At 42.4% G+C, this 21061-nt stretch overlaps 1 protein-coding gene across 2 annotated transcripts in view; it reads right to left on the reverse strand.

Annotated features, from left to right (window-relative positions):
* Window positions 1-4415: 4415 nt before the first annotated feature.
* The window catches only part of tsc22d2 (TSC22 domain family 2), a 39865-nt gene continuing 23219 nt past the window's right edge, over window positions 4416-21061 (reverse strand). The window contains exons 2-4 of one of the 2 annotated variants that reach the window (XM_021318263.2): window positions 20460-20531; window positions 7110-7161; window positions 4416-6747 (exon numbers count right to left, since the gene is read on the reverse strand). In XM_021318263.2, the coding sequence (XP_021173938.2) occupies window positions 6454-6747; window positions 7110-7161; window positions 20460-20531 (418 nt within the window). In that variant the 3' untranslated portion in view covers window positions 4416-6453. The remainder of the gene's footprint in view (window positions 6748-7109; window positions 7162-20459; window positions 20532-21061) is intronic. The other variant, XM_021318264.2, reaches the window with a different exon arrangement.

A 21061-nucleotide genomic window follows, 5' to 3' on the forward strand; every position in this document is an offset into this window, starting at 1 on the left:
AACTGTGTCCCTGACCTGCCTTCTGTGTTCTTAGGTCTTTGTGATGTCGTTTGTTCATTCATGTTCTCCAACATGAACATTTAGAATAAAGCCTTGTTAGCAAAGGTCCATTGAAAAGCCCTAAAAAGCCAAGCCAAAAGTCCAGTCCAGGCGACAAATGTTCAGAAGAGACGTCCAGGTGTCTGGATCCCCTCCTCTCTGACTTGAGTCATTCAGCAGCTATCTCCTAAAAAACGAAGACAGGGGCACCATCCAAATACATCAATGTAAAGCTCCTGTTCTCAGTTCCTGTTCCTTGACCATTCATGTTCCTCCCCTTTGTGTCCTTACCTTTTAACCCATCCCCTTAGGGAGCAGTGGGCTGCCATTGTGCGGTACCTGGGGAGTTTTCTGGGGCTAAGGGTCTTGCTCACTTGCTCAGATCTGTGGAAGTCAAACCAGGAACCTTAGAGCCTCTTCAGGAGCATTACTCATTGTTTTTTTTTTTTCCACCAGCCTGCTGACATATTAATGGTTGCACAAGAAACCATGTGCAACCATGGGTGAAGTAAAATGGGAAATACTTACATATCAATTAGTCAGCATGCCAATCAAACCACATAAAACACTGACATGCAACGGCTACACAGTTTCACCTTGTGACATGCGCAAGCCACACTTTTCAGATGTTTATTTGCTTAAATTAAATGAAGACCATAAATTATTGTTCTTGGTGGTTAAGCAACTTTGCGTTGAGCTATTTTGTAAAAATCACAATGATACACTCGAAGCTTGTGGCTCCAATATGACAAAACTACATATTTTACATGCCTCCGAACTGAGAGGATGTGTTTGAGGAGTCCTACCACCAGCTGTCTCCCTGCCAACGCTGCTTAGAAAATAAGCACCTAGCTCTACTGTACTTACATGGTGATTTATGTGCGAGCCGACACGTCGCTGACACATTGGCTCAGGGTGCCGTCATCCAGGTGTATTACGCGCAGCTCGGCCTGCTCTGGTGTCGGCTTACCTCCTGCTCAATTTGAATAGAAAAACAAAGCGATATCACTCATCTCTAAGGATAAAAACAGGTAGCTACATCTTCCAGGGAAAACAAGGAAATTCCTCCAAACCAACAATCAGATCTGCTTCCCAGGAGCATTATCTGCAGGGCTTATTGTTGGGGAATTTTGAAAAGACTATTCACTTCCTTTAACGTGAGGTATAATTGGCTCAAAGTTAGCTAAACAACCGTAGAACTGTAATTTCTGGTTTTAGTGATTGTTGTGAGACGCAAATAACAGTGTGTGTGACTTTCTGGAGTGTTTATGATTGATTGAATTAGAACAGTTGTGATGTGAAGGCATTTGAGCGCATTGCGTTGACAAGATGCTAACTCACAAGAGAAAGACAAAAATGTATCGAAGAAAAATCCCTGTGCGACGACTGCTTCGAAAATAGAAACAAGCAGGTATGTGGCAGCAGCGGGTGATGTAAAGTCCCTGTTAACAGGAAGCTGCAGCAGAGAAGTCCCGGAAGGCTATAGCCCGGAGAAACAGATAACGTACAAAGGAAACACTTCTTTTGTTTAATGTCCAGGGTGCAAGATTACATAAAATTTCAGCTCTGCAGGGGCGGTTCTAGACAGGGGCCAACAGGGCCCAGTGCCCCTGTAGAACTGGTCCTGGCACCTGCTAGGGTCATATCTTTCAAGCTTGTCGGGTTTGTCTATTCCCCAATAAATTTTTTTGAGCTATTACATCACAGTATTTCCTGGAGAGCTGATAAACATAGACTTCTGAAGGACCGATTTCACAAATCCGCCATTTTCATTCCTCCGCCGCAATTTTGTTGTCCAACCTCGGGGATGCCAAAGCTACAAGTGGATAAGTCAAAATGTTCGGTTGTTCATTACACCGTCCCACAGCATACTGCAAACATGGCCGAACGGATTGAAGAGGAACGCTCTGCCACCTAGATGGGGCGGGCGGGGTGTAAAGTGCCTTTAACGAGACAGAAGAGGGGCAAAAAAAGGGGACCGTGGGGCAACAATAAGGAGGAATTCAGAGCAAATCTTGGCAGTTCTGATTAATATTGAATGATTTCAATGTGGCATTAAAAACATGACATGTCCACTTTAAATAATAATAGAAACTGATCAAGTTCAAGCTTATTTGTAAAGCTCTTTAAAACAACGGCCGTTGACTAAAAGGGTGAAAATTAAATAGAAAAATTCCTAAAATACAAAATACCATAAAAGTAAACATGTAAAACACGATATAAAAAAACTATAAACATTAAAAGGCAGGTATTTCTTGCCAAAGATTTGGGGAAATAAACTAAACAGGACAATGTTTCATTGTTTAATATATTAAGTGAGCCAAAGAGCCAATTCTGATCCTAAATCAATACGGCTGGAGCTTAATGTGAAACGACTTAATTTTTAAATTATTGTTATAGTAAAACTGTAAAGGTAAAAAATACATTTGGTCTAAGTAACATTTCAGTTATGGTATGTTTGTCGGCATATATCATTGTAAGAAATGTATTTGATATGTCTTTAGGACAGGGGCCACAACAGAATATAGAGATATCTACACAGCACTTGGACAGACTAAATTCAACTTTCCTTCCTTCCTAGAGACTCTAAGTACACACCAACATGTATTAAAGGGCTAAAAAGGTGGATTTTGCATGATATATCCCCTTAAGGTATTGAAATTCCACCCTCTGATGGACTGGCAATCTGTCCAGGGTGCACCTCGCCTCACCCCCACATAGATAAGTGAGTAATCACAACAAATGGATGGTATTGACATTTGTGTGTAAGGTCGAAAAAGTGTGTACCTCACAAATCCTAAACTAAAACCTGTTTATAGCTAGAATTCTCAACAGTGAAGCATTCATTTGAATTTATTTTTAAAACTACAATGTTTTAGTCCAATTGGCCTCAAGTCTTGGACTTTGACTAGGCCATGCTAATGCATGAATGTGTTTTGATGTAAACCGTTTAACTTTGGTCTCACCGGACCTTTGTCCACACAGACTTGTTGTGTCTGCCTACATGGCCTCTGGTAACATTCAAATGGGGACTTTGTTATTCTGCCCGCACTTCCAGAAAGGCCATATTTGTTGCCTACACCCGTTTTCGTATTAACACTTGAGCTGCCCATTTCTGCAGCTCCTCCAGAGTTACTACAGACCTCTTGGCTGCTTCCGACCATGTCTTGGTACGTTTGCAGCGCCGTCATACTATTTCGGTTTTGATGAGAAACTGAAAAGCACTCTGTTAGAAGCTAGGCTTGGATTTTGATTCATAGCCAAATCCTTATTTGGGGTTTTTGTACAACTTCATCACTCGACTGCTGTCTTCACCATACTGTTTATTCAGTATTATGTCCTCAGACGAGGCTTTTACAGACCGGATGTGCAAATGCACGTCAAAATTCACTACTTCACAACCAGCAAACTACTTAGTCTTGGTCAGTCGCTATAATGCGAAATACACCGATATTCATGGTTGCAGTGTGAAAAGTTGGAAGGTATGGGAGGACTTTTGAGGGGAGTGGACCGTATTTGCTTCAGTCGTGTATTTCTAGGACGTTTAAAGTCAAGCAAATAACTTTAACACGTTTGAGGTAGAAATTTACAAACTTTCTGAACTGGAACACATTTGTCAATGTGGGAAAAATAGATACACACTTGTGTTTATTGTGCCAGTATGATGAGTTTTAGTGTGCCGCATGTCCTTTTCAACATGAAACGGCGACAAAAACGAAGCTCTTCATATGCTGGTGAAGATTCTCAGTCATCCAGGTCATGGTCTTTCCAAAAAAAAGTAAAAAACAAAGCAACTGGACTTATTTTCCGTAGTTGAAGACGTTTAGCTTGCTCTCCAGGAAGCTTTCTCAATTCAAAAAGTCTGGAGTAATGTGGAGTACCAAGCTTTATACTGCTGTCCAAACAAAGGCCTTGCATCTTGTTATCTAAGCCATTACAAGGATTTTGTTTGGACAGTAGTATAAAGCTTGGTACTCCAGACTTTTTGAATTGAGAAAGCTTCCTGGAGAGGAAGCGAAACGTCTTCAACTACGTAAAATAAGTCCAGTTGCTATGTTTTTTACTTTTTTTGGAATCTCTTCATAAATTGAAATCAAACACACATTGACTGACCGGAACATTCTATAGGTCCCGTCATGTTTTCACCCAGGTGTTTGTGTCACAGACCCAATGACCCATAGCGTTACCTCCAGGGCTCTCGCTTGCGGTCATGTTTGTCTTTGACCTCCAGTTGAGTTTTTTTTTTTTTTTTTTGTTTGCGCAGCCCACCGTTTACGGTCAACACACGTCTGACGTGAGCGATCGATACAAGGGAGAAGCTCCAGCACGCTAGGGGGAAGAAAAAAAAAAAATGAAAACACCCTCAAGCACAAACGTGGTAAAACAAGTTATTTATTTCCGAATGAAAACTAAAAAAAAATTGTCTTTAACAGCACATTACGAGGGCATTCGTTTTGATGTTTTTCTCCAAGGCTCAGTGATCACTTTTATACAGCACATTTGGCATGTACACGGCGTCTCCTTCAAACAAAATACAAAAAAAAAAAAAACTTAAGGGTGGGAGGGAAAAAAAAAAAAAAAAGATTTAAGAGAGATGTCTGATTGTACAATTACCAAGCAGTTTGATTCGGTTCTAAGCCACAGAGAAATGGACCGAGCGGCCCGCCGACCGCAGGTACAGGAGGCACAGAGAACGTGAGACGGACAGGACATCCCCTAAAAAGCAGCTTTCAAGTGTGAAATGTTCAGTTTCAACGCATATCGCTCTCCTTGTCTTTGCAAGCAAAATGCTGCACACTGCAGGCGAAAAAACTAAATGCTGCGTTTGATCAAAACCTGCAACGTCACAACAGCTTCCCTCTGTGTATCAGATTAAAACAAACGATGAAGATGGCTCCTCGCTTCTTACGCACACGGTTCCGCTTCTCCTCCTCAAACAAAATACATTCCCAACCTTTTCGCCCGTTTTACCACCACAACCCCCCCCCCTCCCTTACTTGCTCCACTCCTCTTGCTCACAGCTCCCTTTCTTGTTCACAAATCCTCCAATAATCATTCACAGACTTGACAGAAAATAAGAGTGCTGCTTTAAAATAAAATGAGGTAAGAAAGTGGTCTGATGACAGATCATGCAGGACATGCAAAACAGCAACAAAACTTATATGGGAAAGGTCAGAGGGGAAAAAAATAAAATAAAAAATAAACATGCATTTAATAAAAATGACTTAACACAGTTTTTTGAGTCTTTGGTTATAAAGTAGGTTGAACAATTTTCACAGCTTTTCATCTCTTACGCCCCTAAAAAAAAAAATAATTTCTGTTTTGACGGAAAAAAAAGCAAAAAAAAAATCTAGAAAAAAGTAAATTCATAGTTTTCTTTATTGAAACATCCCATCATATGTTATACCCTAACAGGCATTGCCCTGTACAAACCCTCCCCCGCTCTTTAATACTTTACAAAATATACATTCAACCTGGATTTCACCTCATAAAAGCTCCACTTTAGTGTTACCACCAGTTCACGAGAACAATTTCAACCAAGGAACGTTATTGCCTACTTTACTCACGTTGAAAAAAAACTAACAAATGTTATACTACCTGTCAGGTGTTAAAATACCCAAAAAAAAAAATAAAAAATACTAAATTAAGTTGTTTTGAATTTTGAAGTCACTTCATGATGTTGTTCATTTTACATTATGAAAATAGCAGCCCTGAAATAAATAAATGGAAAACAAAAAATTGCTAAAAAAAAACCAAAAAAAAAAAAAACAGAACTACAGAGTATTTTTTTGTTACGATTCTTGCCAAAAGTACGGTGGCTTTGAGAAAACAAGCGTTCGATGCAGCATATATATATATATATATATTTATTTTAAAAAGCGTAGGCTCCTGTCTCGCTCGGGTGGAGCAGAGACGACCCGATCCTCTCCTCCTCTGCTCGACGACGACGTCTTTCTTCCGCTCGGTCCGACCGGCGCCGCGTCTCCTCCTCTTCCAGCCCTGGAGTGACGTGGGGACACTTGGAGGACAGTTTGTGCCGGACGTTTGTTTTTCTTTTCGTCGCTAATACTGTCTTCAAGCTCTTTGTCCCGACAATTTAAGCTCACCGAGCTAACGAACGCCTCCCACCACCACCCCCCCACCTCCTGCACAGGGACGACATTCAGTTTAATGGCTCACGCGCAGCCAAGCACAGGACACAATAAGACTTAAAGTGTTGGTAAATGTCTTAACGGTGTGAAGGCCCCTGTGTTGGCACGCACTGTGCAGAGCCATGCCTTTTGCTTTAAGGGCTAACAGGACAGTTTGTTGTGTTTGTTTTCCCCCCCGACGAGGACATTCTGCTCCTGTCCGTGGGAGGCATGTCTTTAAAACATGTGTTTAAGAGGGTAAATGGAGGGGGTGGGGGGGTGCTCACGCCGAGGTGATGTTGGGCTGATAGGAGACGCCTTGGCTCCCCTCGTGGTGAACCAGGGAGTGGGCGCCGTTCTTGATGAACGGGGGCTGGTGCAGCTGCAGCTGCAGCGGCGGCGACAGGCAGCCGAGCTGGCCGGGCAGCTGGCTGAGCTGCTCCGTGCTCGCCAGCGACTTCAGCACGGCGTTCTCGCGCTCCAGCACAGAGTTCCTCTCGTACAGCTCCTTGATCTGCTCCTTCAGCACCTCCACCTCCTCGCGCACGGCGTACATCAGGTGGCTCTTCACCAAGTCCTGAAGGAAGAGGGGGGAAAAAAATAAATAAATAAAAATTATCAGCACGGCAAACTTAAAGGAACAAAACATTTCTGATATCTCTGGGATGAAAGCAGTAACGTCTGATCTTTTTTTAGAAACAGGTTTAGTGCTTAGTGGCCTTTGACAAGCAATTACTTATCTTAGAAATGTCGGCTGATAATAAAAAAAAAAAACTTCACAGTGAAGCCAAAAAGTGAGTTTTGTGATTAAAATGTGTCAACGGTGGAGAAGCCGTTGCGAAAAACTAAATAATTGTTGAGCCATACGGACAGTGTGTGCGGCCTGACGTCGTCTGCGTGTTGAAATAGAAAAAACAGAAAAAAGAAGAGATAAATTACCATGGCCTGCTCGATCTTGTTATCGATGGCGACTACGTTGGCACCAGACGCGCTGTGGGAAGAAAGAAGGAGAGATAAGACTTCCCCCGTCAACATTTATCATGCACTTCAGATTCATATCAGACGTTTAATTGAGAAATGACATCAAGGACTTCATAGCCTCCGTGCATAAAACCTGGAGGCTTTTACCGGGGGAGCAGTAAGATCTACAGCAGGTTAACGATAAGAGCAGATCTAGACACTGCTAGACAAGTTTCACAGCAGCTGAGACCTCATGTTTGCAGTACGAACAAGGCACCGAGACAGTTTTGACGACGCTTTTAAAATACTTTAGTGCCACTAGAGAATTTACTGGGAGGAAGAAAGAAAAAGAAAATAATCAGGTTGAGGCTGGAGGTGAAGAGTTCACCCTCAAAAACCCACTCAAACACTAAGATATACAGTCCAGACATCCCTGATTAAGACAAAATCCCCCAAATGGGTGCCGCCCTCTGAACCCTCAGATAACTACCTAAAAGGCTATATTTTCTCAGATTATGGGGGTGTATTAAAAGCCAAGAATTACATAGTAAGGACCGAAATGATACAGAGAGCAAATTTACAGGCAATAAAAAAAATAAATACACATAAATCTAAAAAAGGAGTTTGTTTTAAAGCAGTGAGCTCTTATAAATCACAAATCTATCCCAAAGCTACGTGCCTGCATACACGTCTACACAGCGTGTGTGTGTGTGTGTGTGTGTGTGTGGGGGGGGGGGGGGGGATGTTTGTCATTCCTTGTATTTATAATATTAATAAGATGTCTTCAGGTCACTTGAGTAAAGCGCAACACCTCCTGTTTCACTTTAACCACCACTTCTCCACTATAAACGCCTCAGAATCACCACAAAGCAACAGACATGTGGACTTTTCCCGCCCCCTCACAACAATAACCTCCAGTGGATCCCGGCAGGTGTTTGTCCCTCACAGGGACCGGTAGCACAGTCATGGCATATAAAAGCGGTGGAAAAAGAGCTGATTATTTAAATGATCGGCTAAATAGTAGTCCCGTCTGTGCGGTAGTGGAGCAACTACGACCCGAATCGGCTCGATTACGCGGCGTGTTGCTTCTCTCCACCTGCGCCACTGCGTGCTGCGGCGCACGTCCACCGGCCACCAACGCGCCGCCGACAGCCGCCACGTTTTACGCGCAAACGAGGCGGCGCGGCGGGGGACCCGGAGCGGCTTCCGTCCAAGCGCGTAAAACGCCACATGGCTAAGAGAAAGGCGAGGAGGTTTACCTGGCGCATCTGGCTCTGTAGGGCACCAGCCTGGCTGAGTGCGGAGGGGTTCCCGGCGAGCAGGGCAGGCTGTAGCTCATCATGCAGCGCATCTTTCCCGCTTCTTCTGATTTCTTTTTATTGTTGTTGTTGGTTTTAGGGGTTTACAGACACGGCGAGGTTATAAAACACGAACGACTCTGGCTCTGAACGCGAAGCTGAGAGTTTCTTAAAGCCCCGCTGGATCACATGGCGAGGCTGGAGGGAGGAGGAGTCCGGAACTCCTCCTCCTCCTCTCCAAACCTGCCTCACTTCTCTCTCCCCGCGGGCAGATTCTTTGCACAAGAGACGCATTCACTGCCACCGTGTGTGCGCGACTCATTCAAAAAGGAGCTGGCGTTGATTTAAAAAAAAAAAAAAAAAAGAAGAAGCAGAGTTTTGCAGGTAGAGGCAACGCTAGTCGAGCTGAGCCTGTTTTCTGCGTAACGACGACAAGTTGAAACTGTTTCAGTAACCAAATCATCCATCTGTCCCTCAGCTTAGACCTGAAGGCATTCTCAGCTTTTTTTTTATATATCTTTTAAATGCAAAACTTGAATGTGGGCTTGCACAAAAAAATAAATAAAAAAAATGCGTGAAACAATTTCCTACTTTTCCAGACTCAAAATCTAAAACTTATCTTCCCTTTTTATCCATTTAAAAAGGAGAAACGCACAACCAGACGCATAGATGGTTGCCTCTTTTTAAAATTAACATAGGGAACATTTTTCCTCACTCCTGTGTACTTTCCACACTTACCCCACGTTGTACACAGACAGAACATGGCGCTACCGTGTCCACTGGGTAAATTACTGCTCCCTACAACTATTTGACACATTTCCTTCCCCTCGATCCTTCCTACGTGCCGGTGAAATCAGACACCGCCTAGAGAAGGTTTAACCAAAGCAGTTACATTTCAACCAGCCAAGATGTGTGACATCAGTGATTAAAAAAAAAACCACATTCCTCTCCCTTTGAAGCAGGAACCGTCCACATCTGGGGGGAAAGAGAGGGGAAATGTCCACGAGCTCAGGCCGGAATGTGTTTCCATCAATAACAAACAAAAAAAAAAAAAAACACCAGAGGCACGCAGGTTGAATCAGATTAGCCAGTTAAGCGACTTAGAGATGCGTCCGCGTGGAGTTACATGAAATGTTAGGACAGCGAGGAGGAGGATGGATGGATGGAGTGAGGGAGAGGAGGGGGGGAAAGGCTGTTGCTATTTGGTGTCCAAGCAAAACACAGTAAATTGTACATTTTATTCAATGATGAAGACATGTGGGGGTTTATATAAGAACCGCTTGCTGAGTTACCCTCCGCATGGACCTTCCCTGCAGACATACGCGCTCGTCCAGACATTCCAGTCCAGGGGACACCTCCGAACCCCGGACATCTGCGACCCGAAGCGGGCCACCACGCTGGGACGGCGCACGGCTTACAGACCTTACCTTCCCTTTACCCCGCAACCTTTAGTGCAGCTAACACCTCATGGTGCACATGTAAAAGTACCCCCACCGACTACATTAGCATTTCAAATGATTTGGTTTACAAGTCTCAGAAACCCAATGTGTTCTTCATTAAAAACCCACAGAGCGAAGCAGCACACGTTCCCCATCCCCTAAAGCCCACAAACAGGCTCGGTGGGGGAGGCAGCTGAATAAATCAGACCTGGGGCTTTCTCCTCTCCCCTTTTTTCTTCGTATTTCAAAACAATAACTGGAAGATGGGGAGGGAGAAGTGGGGGCTGACGACCCATTGCTGTTCTCTTTACAGCCGCTAAACACAGCTCTGGTTTGGCTCAAGCTGATCAAAAACGCGTAGTTCGGCCGTGCCACCAGGCGGGGGCGGTAGAGGCTCCGATCAGCAGCCACATTAAGAGTAAAAAAAAAAGCAGCTTAAAACTCCAAACTATCTGACCTGTTATTAATGCCTTGGCTCTTTCTATTCGTTGTTTGCTTCTTTTGTCCAAAACCGTCCAGAATCAAAAGAGAGAAATCTGAACTAAATCAACCGATGAGTTCAGGAACAGCAACAAACCCCCAAAACTGCACTTATGGATGCTTGAGAAGTCCTCAGTTTGTGTAGCGGGAGAAGTAAACAGGAGCGTGACCCAGCATTTGACCGAGACGACCCCTCAACGCTCCGTTCAACTAATGATCCCCCCCCCCCCCCTCATCTGAAAACAAAGAAAGCAGGATTTTAAAGGCCTGGAAAACCCTTCATCTGCTAACATCCGTCTGCGTCAATTACCTCCAATCAGCAGAGAGACAGCTGCTCAAACTGAGAAACTGGTTTTATTTTTTTAATTTTAACAGGTTTCTTTTATAAAACAAAAAACAATATTCTTTTTTCTCTTATCTGACAAGCTCCTCCATGTTTATTTGCAAGCTTTTTAAATATCTGGTCAAAACAAAGTCCACCACAACTAAGAAAACTACTTTATCTGAACAGAAGCAAATAAATTATCAGGCAGGAGACATTTCCTTTTTTCTTTCTTTTTTTTTTTTGCAAACCCAAATATAAAAGGCTCTGTAAAACACAGATTTTGATGTATAATTTTACGTTTTTAACATATTGAATCAAGAAACGCATTAAAAAAAAGAAGAAACAAAATGTGTCTCCTGCACAGGAAGCTGGAAGTCCGTCGTCTCCGACGTGGCATCTTTTGGCCGTTGCCGTCCCCGATTGTGCCGTCTGCACAAAGACTGGCCCCAGAAACGCACAACAAAGACTAAACAAGCTAGAGCGTACGGCAACATTTCAGTTTTACCACTAAATCATACTCAGAGGTAGGTGTGTCTGCTGTCACAAAGCTTCCTCAGCAAAAGGCCCCGAGGCTACATCCCCACCTGCAGCTTAATCACCAAACTGACGTACTGCCTGTGTCCTGATGTGACACACTGGAAGCCGAGCGGCGCGTCCTCCGGCTGGAGCGCCGGGCCGAACCAAGCAGTCGCGTTCCTGAGGGGAGTTCATACCAGCAAGGATGAGATCTGGAGTCGGTGGAGAGATTTTATTAATTTCTAGTCATTTAATCCGTTTATGGAGGGGCCCTGTTACTTAACCTGATCAGCAGCTAAAGTAAGCGTCAGCAGGGCGGTTTTTATGCTGGGTGGGTCATAAAGGAGCCGCAGGGTAACGTGACCTCTAATGAGCTAGTGTTTCAGATCAAACGCGGTTTGAGATAAGGCGGCGGGGCTCAACCCAGAACACAGTTTTTTTTTTAACGATGACTTAATCGTTACGGTGGAACCATCCTGGCTCTAATTGAAAAAGTAATTACCTCCCAAACCTTAGGAACAGGTTGGGCCACCCTCGGTGGCGGCAAGCGTTAACGATCACTTATAACGTCCTTAGCAACATCGTGGCGCGAGTTTTGCTCCACTTTTCTCTGCAGAATTGCTCGACTCCAGCCTCCCTGGTGGGGTTTCAGGCAGGAAGACTCTGTTTAGGGCCATCTCACAGCATTAGTTCAGACTCAGGTTTCAGACTCTGACTAAGCCACTCCAAAAGCTCCTTTTCGCTTTCCTGAGCCAATCAGAGCTGGACGTGCTGGCGTAGTCCGGCCTTTCCCCCTTGTAACCCAAGCACAGTTGATTTTAACGTCACAAACTGATGGTCACACATTTTCCTTCAGGAATCCCCTCCCTTCACCCTGATTGACTCTAATAATAATACATTGGATTTGTAATGCACTTCATATTTTGCAAATCCCAAAGTGCTACATACAGGGTGCTTGCTCTTTTTCCAAATTAAAATTCCAGACTTTTTCCAGACTTTTTTAAAACTGATATTTTTTCCCCCCCAAGACCTTAACTTTATGTACTTGTATACTTGTGTGCCTACTGCCTACTTCGTTGGTTGAGATTGTACAAACTGTTTATTAGAAATGTTAATTTTTATAGGCTAGTATTCAATGAACAAATGCATTATTCACAGTAAATTATGCTTTTACTGATGAAAACGTTTCAAAACATGAAAAGTACATGAATTTCACATCAAACAAGTGTTTGATTCCATTAGGCTAATACAGTACGTGACCAGTTAGTAAAATTATAGTTTTATAGCCTACCTTCCTATTTCTCATTTCACAATGCCTTTGAGCATACTGTAAAATTCTACCACACATTTTTTTCCCATACTTTATTAAGACTTTCACACAAAATTCAAGACTTTTCAAGGTCTGGAAAACAGTGGTTTCAAAATTCCATACTTATTAAGACTTTCAAGACTTGCGCAAGCACCCTGTACATAGTAAAACAGGTAAGTGCTAAATAAACCACACGGAGAGCATGATAAAATAAACAGACAATAAGTAAAAGGGCAAGAGTTCAATTAAAAGCTCTCCTAAAAAGATGGGTTTTAAGGCCACGTTTAAAAGCATTTCCAGTCTGTGGGGTCCTCAGGGACTTTAGGTACGATGGTCTTGTTCTTAAACGCTGTTATTTTTTACACCAGATCTAACAGCATCTGACAATGTTCACTGTGGTCTTGTAGTTGCATAGAGTCTTAATCTTTTATACCATAATACTCAACAATACGGACGACGCGCAATGTCTAACAGGCATGCGGGGTCCCTCCTTTATAAAGAAGTTTTACTCGATGGAGAAGAGATTATAAAACAGTACAGAGAACTTGATTGGCATCATTTTCTGGTTGTACTCAAACATATTTGCACTTTTGAACAGCGCAGCAAACAGGATTTGGACATCAAATATATTGCTGGGTGAGAAAGTGTCAGTAATAGTCAATAACGTCCTGCAAAAAAGAAAGAGAATCGATCTGCAAGCAGGAAAAAAGCTCCTATCTCACAGCAGCATATAGTTTATGCCTCCACATCCAATTTCACCACCTTTTTTTTTTTTTAAGTCACGGCGATTTGGGCCAACTTTTCGACTCATTCAGGATTAAAAACCCCCACTGGAATGCATTAACTGTAATAGAGTCACACCTGAGACTTTAAATGGGAAAGCCCTGGCACCTCAATGCAAACAAGCCTCTGTATTCAGCGAAGCATTTATCACAAGATCAAGGGTTTATCATCTCTGAAGTCTAACGCTTTGGGTCTGGGTGCTATCACCGGGAGCTTTGCTGGAATAAACAGCGACTCCAGGAAAGCTTATCTGTTAATCCACTCTGACCTGAGTTTCTTTGTCTGGAAATGAGCATTGGTTTTACCGCATTAGACGAGAAGATGACCGGTCATAAAAAAAAAAGGTCGGAAAATTAGACGGATTCAAGCTGCAGCAGTCAGCCGAACATCAAATTAGCTCAACACTAACAACAAAGAAGAGATCACAGATTTTTTTTTTTAGGTACAATTAGGATGCAGCTTATTTGGCCAATACCCATTATTCACAAATAAACTAAAATATTAACAATAGGGCCATTTTTATACATAAAACAAATCTTCCCTGCTTTGAACCCATTCTGCACAAAGCAGGGAAGACTGTTGCGTTGTTAATGTTATATTCTCTTTTGTGAGGACTTTTTTCTTCTTCTTCTTCTTTTTTGAAAGGAAAATAAAAGTTTGTAAAGGTTTGCAAATTAATGTTATGTTCTCTTTTGTGAGGACCTTTTTTTTCTTCTTCTTCTTTTTTGAAAGGAAAATAAATGTTTGCAATATGAACGATTAAATCTAAGGCCGAGTGCTTCACTTGCAACCTTCATCAGCTAGAGCTCCAATGAGAACACACATAACTTGACCCGTCTCCAGCTGTTTTAACAGTGCTCAGAAAAAACACACCTCGACGTCTTTTACGCTCTTTAAAAAACCTTTACTAATTTACACGGGAAGGTGTTGAAAAAAGAGGCGAGTCACTGCTGGGGGCAGAGATTTCCTAGACATGCAGGTCAAAAGCCAGTTCAATTTGCGGAGCTGAAGCTGAGGAGAGTGAAAACTCCATACGGTACTATCATCAGGACATGTGGCCTGTTGAGCAATAGGTGGGGTGGGTGGGGGGGGGGACCTATCTTTGATGTTTAAAATCCCCATCAATCAATTCCCGTCTGCATAGAAGCAGCTTGTTCAGGCTGAAATGAGAACCCCGCGCCATGTCGAGTTGCGCCATACGTATCAAAAGCTCTGCGCTGGCGGATTTCGCCGGAGGTGGAGGGAGGGGGGGGGGGGGGGGGGGTCTTCTTCTGCCGAGTAATCCGTCCGAAACTGTGCTCTTATTGAACGGAGAGATCCCGCAAGAAGTAAAAATGGGTTAGGTCCTCTGAGAATATGTCTCGGGGCCTGTTAGCAATTACAGCGTGTTCCTGACTGACTGTGGGCATGCTTCCCATTGGTGCGCGGTGAGAGCAACTCCGACTGACAACGTTTAAACGAGCGCGAGAACAAACTAGGAAATAAACGCACAGATTAAAGACGAGGCGGGGGGGGGGGTGTTTTAAAAGCTCCAAATTAGCTCAGAAAGGAGTCGACTAGCAACAGTTCTGGCTTGTCAGCATATAAAATGTGAAACTTCAGCTTTTGGCTCCTCTAACTTTGCTCCTCGAACCCAAAGGTAAATGCTTCTGTGACGCAAACGGTGGCCACATACGCGGCCTCCGTCGTCAAACGCTTTAAGACTCACCCGACAGCTACTGATTAAGCTCACTTAGAGAAAATATAAATCTTTATCTTTATTCCTCCGCTGTCGTAAAGTAGATGATTGTAGAAAGAAGGCAGTAAAAAGGGGGGGCTGCTGCCGCTTCGCTGTTTGAGACGGATCGGCCCCTTTACGATAAAGCCATTAAATAGCCTAATGCTTCCCTGAAGTGATTATTAACGCCAACTATAGCTTATAAAACGAGCCAAACTTTAAACTATTAGCGGCGATGTAAGTCGAACAGCGTAGGCTCATGGATCAGGAAATGATCCATGATCCAATCACACATCTTGGGTTGTAAATCTGTTGCGGTCCCTGAGCGAAAGTCCATCCAACGCTGGGAAAGGGATGAGAAGGGAAACGGACCATTAGAAACCCACAGCTACTTCTATTGTCTACTCTAAGGAACCACTTCCCTACAAAATGTTGGGTGGCAATGGGCAACATCGCATCATTTATTATTAAATGGAGGGGAAATTATTGTTTTAGATCAGTGTTTGGATAATTTCTTTTCTGATCAAGATTGTAAACCCCTAAAACTGATTGTTACGTTTGCTGCTTTAAGTTGTTTTTCCTTCCATTTACCATATTTTTTGGACTATGTTGCACGTTTTTCATAGTTTGGCTGATAATGCGACTTACAGTCAGGTACGACGTATATATCAAATATAACATGTTGTTAAATGTTAATCCATACTGATCAACACGAATCAAGGTTTAAACATTACCAGCTATAAGAGGGCTCGCTAGGCTTGTGAAAACTACCGGTATTTGCTGCTCTTGTACCACTTAAACATGAATTGAAACATTAACTTATAGACAACTAAGACTGAACACGTGTGTGTGTTTCGTTGTTTCAGTCTGCATTCACGCAGCGGAGCGTTGCGTGATGCTGTGGGTCCCAGACTGCCACAGAACCCTGTTATTGGGCTGTTAAGCTAATAACAGCTAGCGTTAGCATTAGCTTATGTTTTTGGGACGGGCTGGTTACAACTTCGCTGATGCACGTTCAAGAGCTTTACTGACCTTTTTATGTTATGTAACGTACTGTTAGCTTAGCACGTAGCACCATTACACTCACGGTCCGATATCAGCGTCATTTTGACAACTTTGAGTGCATCGGCCCGTTACGCTGACATGCGCTAGCTAGAAGCTTGCCGGTTGGAGCTGCTGGCTTGTTATGCTAATTTACCCCATTCATCCTCCCAGGTTTCATGTTATTTAGCCGGTTGTGGGCGCAGCTGTGTAATTGAATAAACTGACTTGCCAGATTAAATGTCAGCTTCTAATCCTGGATTTTATGAAATAAATTTCTAAATAAATGCAACTTATAGTCCAGTGAGACTTAAATACTTTTAGTTTTTTTGTCCTCTTTGTAACGCAATTTTCTGACTGACGCAACTTATATACTGAAGCGACTTATGCGATTTATAGTCTGAAAAATACGGTAACAATATAGTGGTACTTGTGATAAGATAAATACTTCCTCAAGCCCTTCAAACCAAGCTCTTTATCAGAGTTTTTGATACTATTGGTCTTTTGGGCTGTAAACCCTTTAAATGCTTCCATTCTGACCGGGGTGTTCCCCAGCTTTTTAAAACGTGCCATTGTGGAACCAAAACTTTGATCCAACATTACAAAACGACTATAGTTCAGCATCTAAAATTCTTTTTATGTCAGTCTTTTTGAGAAGGCAGTTGCTACCCAACTTGCAGCCTATTGGGCGTGGTTTGGGCTACCAGTAAAAGCTAAATAAAGAAACTGAATGCTAAGCCAATAAATCACTAACCTGAACAATTAATGGAAGGACCGCAAAACTCACTAATCAAACTCCAACTCAATGCAGAGGCACAAGACAGCGCTGCTTATATACCCCACAGCCTCAGAGCTGCAAAGAGACAGCGTTGTCCTGGACCCTGGCGAAGCCGTCAGCTAAACCCAGACAAAACTAAAACTTTGATCATTGCACTGGACAGAGCCTTATCCGACATTAAAATGCAACACAAAGCGTCGGAAATTGGTCCCAAGTGAACTTGGGAGTGATAATTCGTGCTTTTGTCTCTACACGAGTGGACTGTTCTACTTGTCTGTTTACTTATTTCAATAAGACGGGGCTTAGGAGACCGATCTTTAATCAGCTGTTGCACCCAGACTGGGGAATGCACTGCCTATCTTCCTAAGGAGTTTGGACTATGTCAGTCTTTTGCATGAAATCCCAATAGGAAACAATCGAACGATGTGTTTGTACCCTCACAAAAAGTTAAAAACAGCACGGAAACCTTTGCAAGGCGCTATACATGCTGCTTCAAATCTGTCTCCCATATTAACTGGCGCGTAATCCTACTGTTGCGCATTTCATAAAGTATTTAAGTGACTACCATCGTCATTCCTTAAACCTGCTTAACATATGCTGCTGCTGCTGCTGCACCCGGGTGCCGCCGCAGCAGCAGCATATGTTAAGAAACGCGCATTTTTTCGGTGCCCGCACCGGTGGCGAAACTTAAACTAATTATCTTTGATGAGAGAGCCCACAACCAAAGTCTGGGTTTGACATTTTTCACAAATCAATCACGTTCAAGAATGCTCCTCCGTGCCCTCAGTCTGTTTGTGAGCAATACCCCATTCACTTCCAACAAGTCCAACCTTGCAGGAGAGCTGGCTCAGGACAAAGGAAGTTGGAATGAGGCGTCTACCTCAACTTTACCTGCGGTTAGCTGAAGAGGTTGGAATAAAGCTGCTCTGTTATAGAGCCCCAAGGCAAACAAGAGCTGGAAGAGGAACAAACAGTCTTTTTTCCAGCTGAGAGGACACACACACACACACACTTAACCAACTGCTACTGTTTCCCTTACGTAAACATCAATATCTCTGATGGATAAGGCTCCTATATAAGCAAAGCAAACTTAATGCTTTAATTTTTAAATCAAAACTGTAAATAAAAGCTTCCTGTGTCGGTATAAGCTAGATAGAAACCGAGCATTGTTTACTACCTCCATTTTATTTCAAGTAGTTTTACATAAGCAAAAATAAGTTAAAGTCTTGACATTCAAAGAATGACTTGAGGATTTCCTTTTGATAAAAACAAAAACATCTGGTTGATTTATCAAGAGCGAGTTTTTTTGATACTAGTGTCCAGAGAGGCAAGTTAACAAATACAAATATTTGCATATTAGCTTACGATATCAAAGATCTGAAGAAAAAAAAAATTTACAAAGTATTTTCTTAGTCAGCCTGAGTTGGCGTCGGCCATGAAAGTTAAATATGGGAACAAAGCGGTGAATCGTGCAAACTAATGAGTTCACGTCCAAGTAAAATCCAACAAGCGCTCATTTGCCTATAAGATCAAACTCACTGAACGGGTATCTCTATGCGTTAGACTTCCTGCTCTTCACGTTGCTTTCCATCAATAGCAATAATTATTTAGATCTAAGAACTAAACAGAGGCTGGTATTGTACTCAAGTAAGAGCAGAAATACTTAATACATTCTTAAAGAAGTTGAAGTAAAAAGGTGCATCCGAAAAAAAAAAAAAGAGTCAAGAGTAAAAAAGTATTTAGTAAAAAGGCTACTTGGGTATTGCTGTTTAACCAGAACGTCTGATCCATTTTGTGCAGAAAACTGTAGGTTTGCGTCTGTCGGTTGCAATCTTTGGTTAAACGTGTTTTTCATACAGTGAAGCAGCTCCAGCTGGATAGAGCAACCAGAAATAAGATGATATTGTGCTATCATGCATATTATCTCATCCTGTAAATAGGTTGATGCTTCTCCACTGTTTGTTTTCAACATTTCATTTCATAATAATATTTGCGCAACACTTACTCTGGTATTTATTTCAATTTTATTTTGGCCTTTCTGACATTTAGTCTGTGTTGCTTTAGAACTAAATTTAGGTTAAATGAGCTTATTTTTTCATGACTATAAATCGTGTGCAACCCTGCGTCTTCACCACCGTCATGCCCAAATTTCCCCTTTGCAGGACAGTAAAGGAATTCCGTATCTTATCTTAAATGATACAAGTAACCTAATTTCAAAAACAACATTACTTAAGCAGAAGCAGATAGTATAGTAGAGTAAAACTTCTCCTAAAAAGACATCATATTCAAAGAGTTACTCAAGTAAATGTATCCACCACTAGTATTAACCCACACGGCCGTAAACTACATGAAACAAGAACAAAAGTCTATAAAACTAGGAGGTGCTTTTGATCAAATAACGAGTCAGTTTAGTGCAAAGAGGCTCTACAATGATTTCTACAGCAAATACGCCACGACCGATCAGATAAAGCATCTCATACTTGGTGGTAATTCTTTGTCTTAAAACAAAGGCTTGGATAGGCCCTCAGTCTGAGTGTGAGGGAAGCCTTCAACTGTTTTAAAAAAAAAAAAAATAAGATAAATAAGTAGTGGTTTAAGTAAAACAATAGAAACCAATAGTTGAGTGAACAATAATGCATAAAAAAAAACACGTTGATTTATATGCAAAAGTTAAATCTGTTTAAATTAAAGTGCCGAACACATTCGCAGCCATGCCCGGTTAGTAATTGCAGCTCTCACAGTTCATTCAAAGCAGAGCGTTTATGAGTCCAAAACTGCAAACCAGCAGCTTTGTCATCTGAACATAAAAAAAAAAAAAACGCTTTAATCGGCATCTAAACATGATCTGTCATTTTAGCGCTGCTGATCGTAAAATCCCAAACTCTCACAGCAGCTGCAGAAAGCTAAAGCACATCATCAACACAACTAAGCATACTCAAAGTGTCACAAATATGTGAAAAACTGACAAAAAAACCCGAGAGCTCCCTCCTCGGCTGCCATGATTTCAACGAGCTGAGATGTAGAGCCAGGAACAACGAAGCTGGAAAGCAGCTCACACGTCAAGTTGCTGATAGGAATTAATGTTGGGATTCGGCCTCCATAACACCGCAGCACATTTAGCGCCTACTAAAAAAGACAAAGGCTTGACAGCATTTAAAAGTACGTTTAAATACATGAGGGAAAATTATTATAGATTATTTCAATGCTTTATTTTCAGAGACTAAGAACCACTCTAAAGCAGCTCCATCAAACAGAAACCTGAAGAACAACTTCAACATGTTACGTGTGGAAGGGTAAACTCGGTTACATAAGTCTTCATAGTTATCAACCTCATTTCCAAAGAATGAAAATTACCCTTAAAAAAAAAAACAAATAGTTATCACAGTTGAAATAGTTTTGTTATTTATAAATTAGACTATTAGTCAAACAGAGGAGCAGAAAATCCAAGCTAGCTAAATGGAAACTAATTAAAAAACAACTATTCAAGTGTCTTTAAATGACGCAACAAGGATTTCCCCCAACAACGGGGGAGACGTCTTAAGACGGACGTTTTGTTGCAGACGTGCAGAGGGGGTGAAAGCCATGCATGCTCTGGTTTAGCCAGTCAGTCAGTCCAGGCCGTACAGCACAACCGAGCTCATACCTATCGTTGACGGGCTTTGACCCCCTTGGTCTGCGAGGCCGGAAAGCCTGGTAGAACGCAGTGGACGGGTTCCTGCATTAATGCGGAACAGTAAAGACAAGAAAAGGGAGAAACATGAGAGGAGGGAGAGACGTACGCAGACTGGGACGGTTGGAGACACACAGGAAGCTGGATTATGAGAGCGGAGGGAGATTATTAAAAAAAAATGGTCAGAGGAGAGAGTGACGGCAGATTGTTGAGGTTGTTCTCAGAACTAAAACTTAACAAAAAACAAGCGTCTTTGTGAAAGAATGAGCCAACAGCTGAAGGTTTTGCTAAAGGCAGCCATCAGGCAGGTCACCAAGTGTCAAGGCATCCTGAGGTTTTCAAAAAGTTAACGTTTCAAAACTTTCCTACAGGAAGTACTTTTCACGAGCTGCCGGAGAAGATGCCGTTTCCCCTGGGTGTATGGCCTAACACAGTGCTGCCCCTCCCCCACCTGTTGCTGCACACTGCCAGTCAGCTGGCTAAATGGAGGCAACTTCACATATCCCTCTTGTAAAAGAAAAATGTTTCAAGGAAGAGAAATGTATCTAGCGGACACCAAAGAAACACCTCCCACC

Source organism: Fundulus heteroclitus, chromosome 9, assembly GCF_011125445.2.
Source record: "Fundulus heteroclitus isolate FHET01 chromosome 9, MU-UCD_Fhet_4.1, whole genome shotgun sequence".
NCBI lineage: Eukaryota > Metazoa > Chordata > Actinopteri > Cyprinodontiformes > Fundulidae > Fundulus > Fundulus heteroclitus.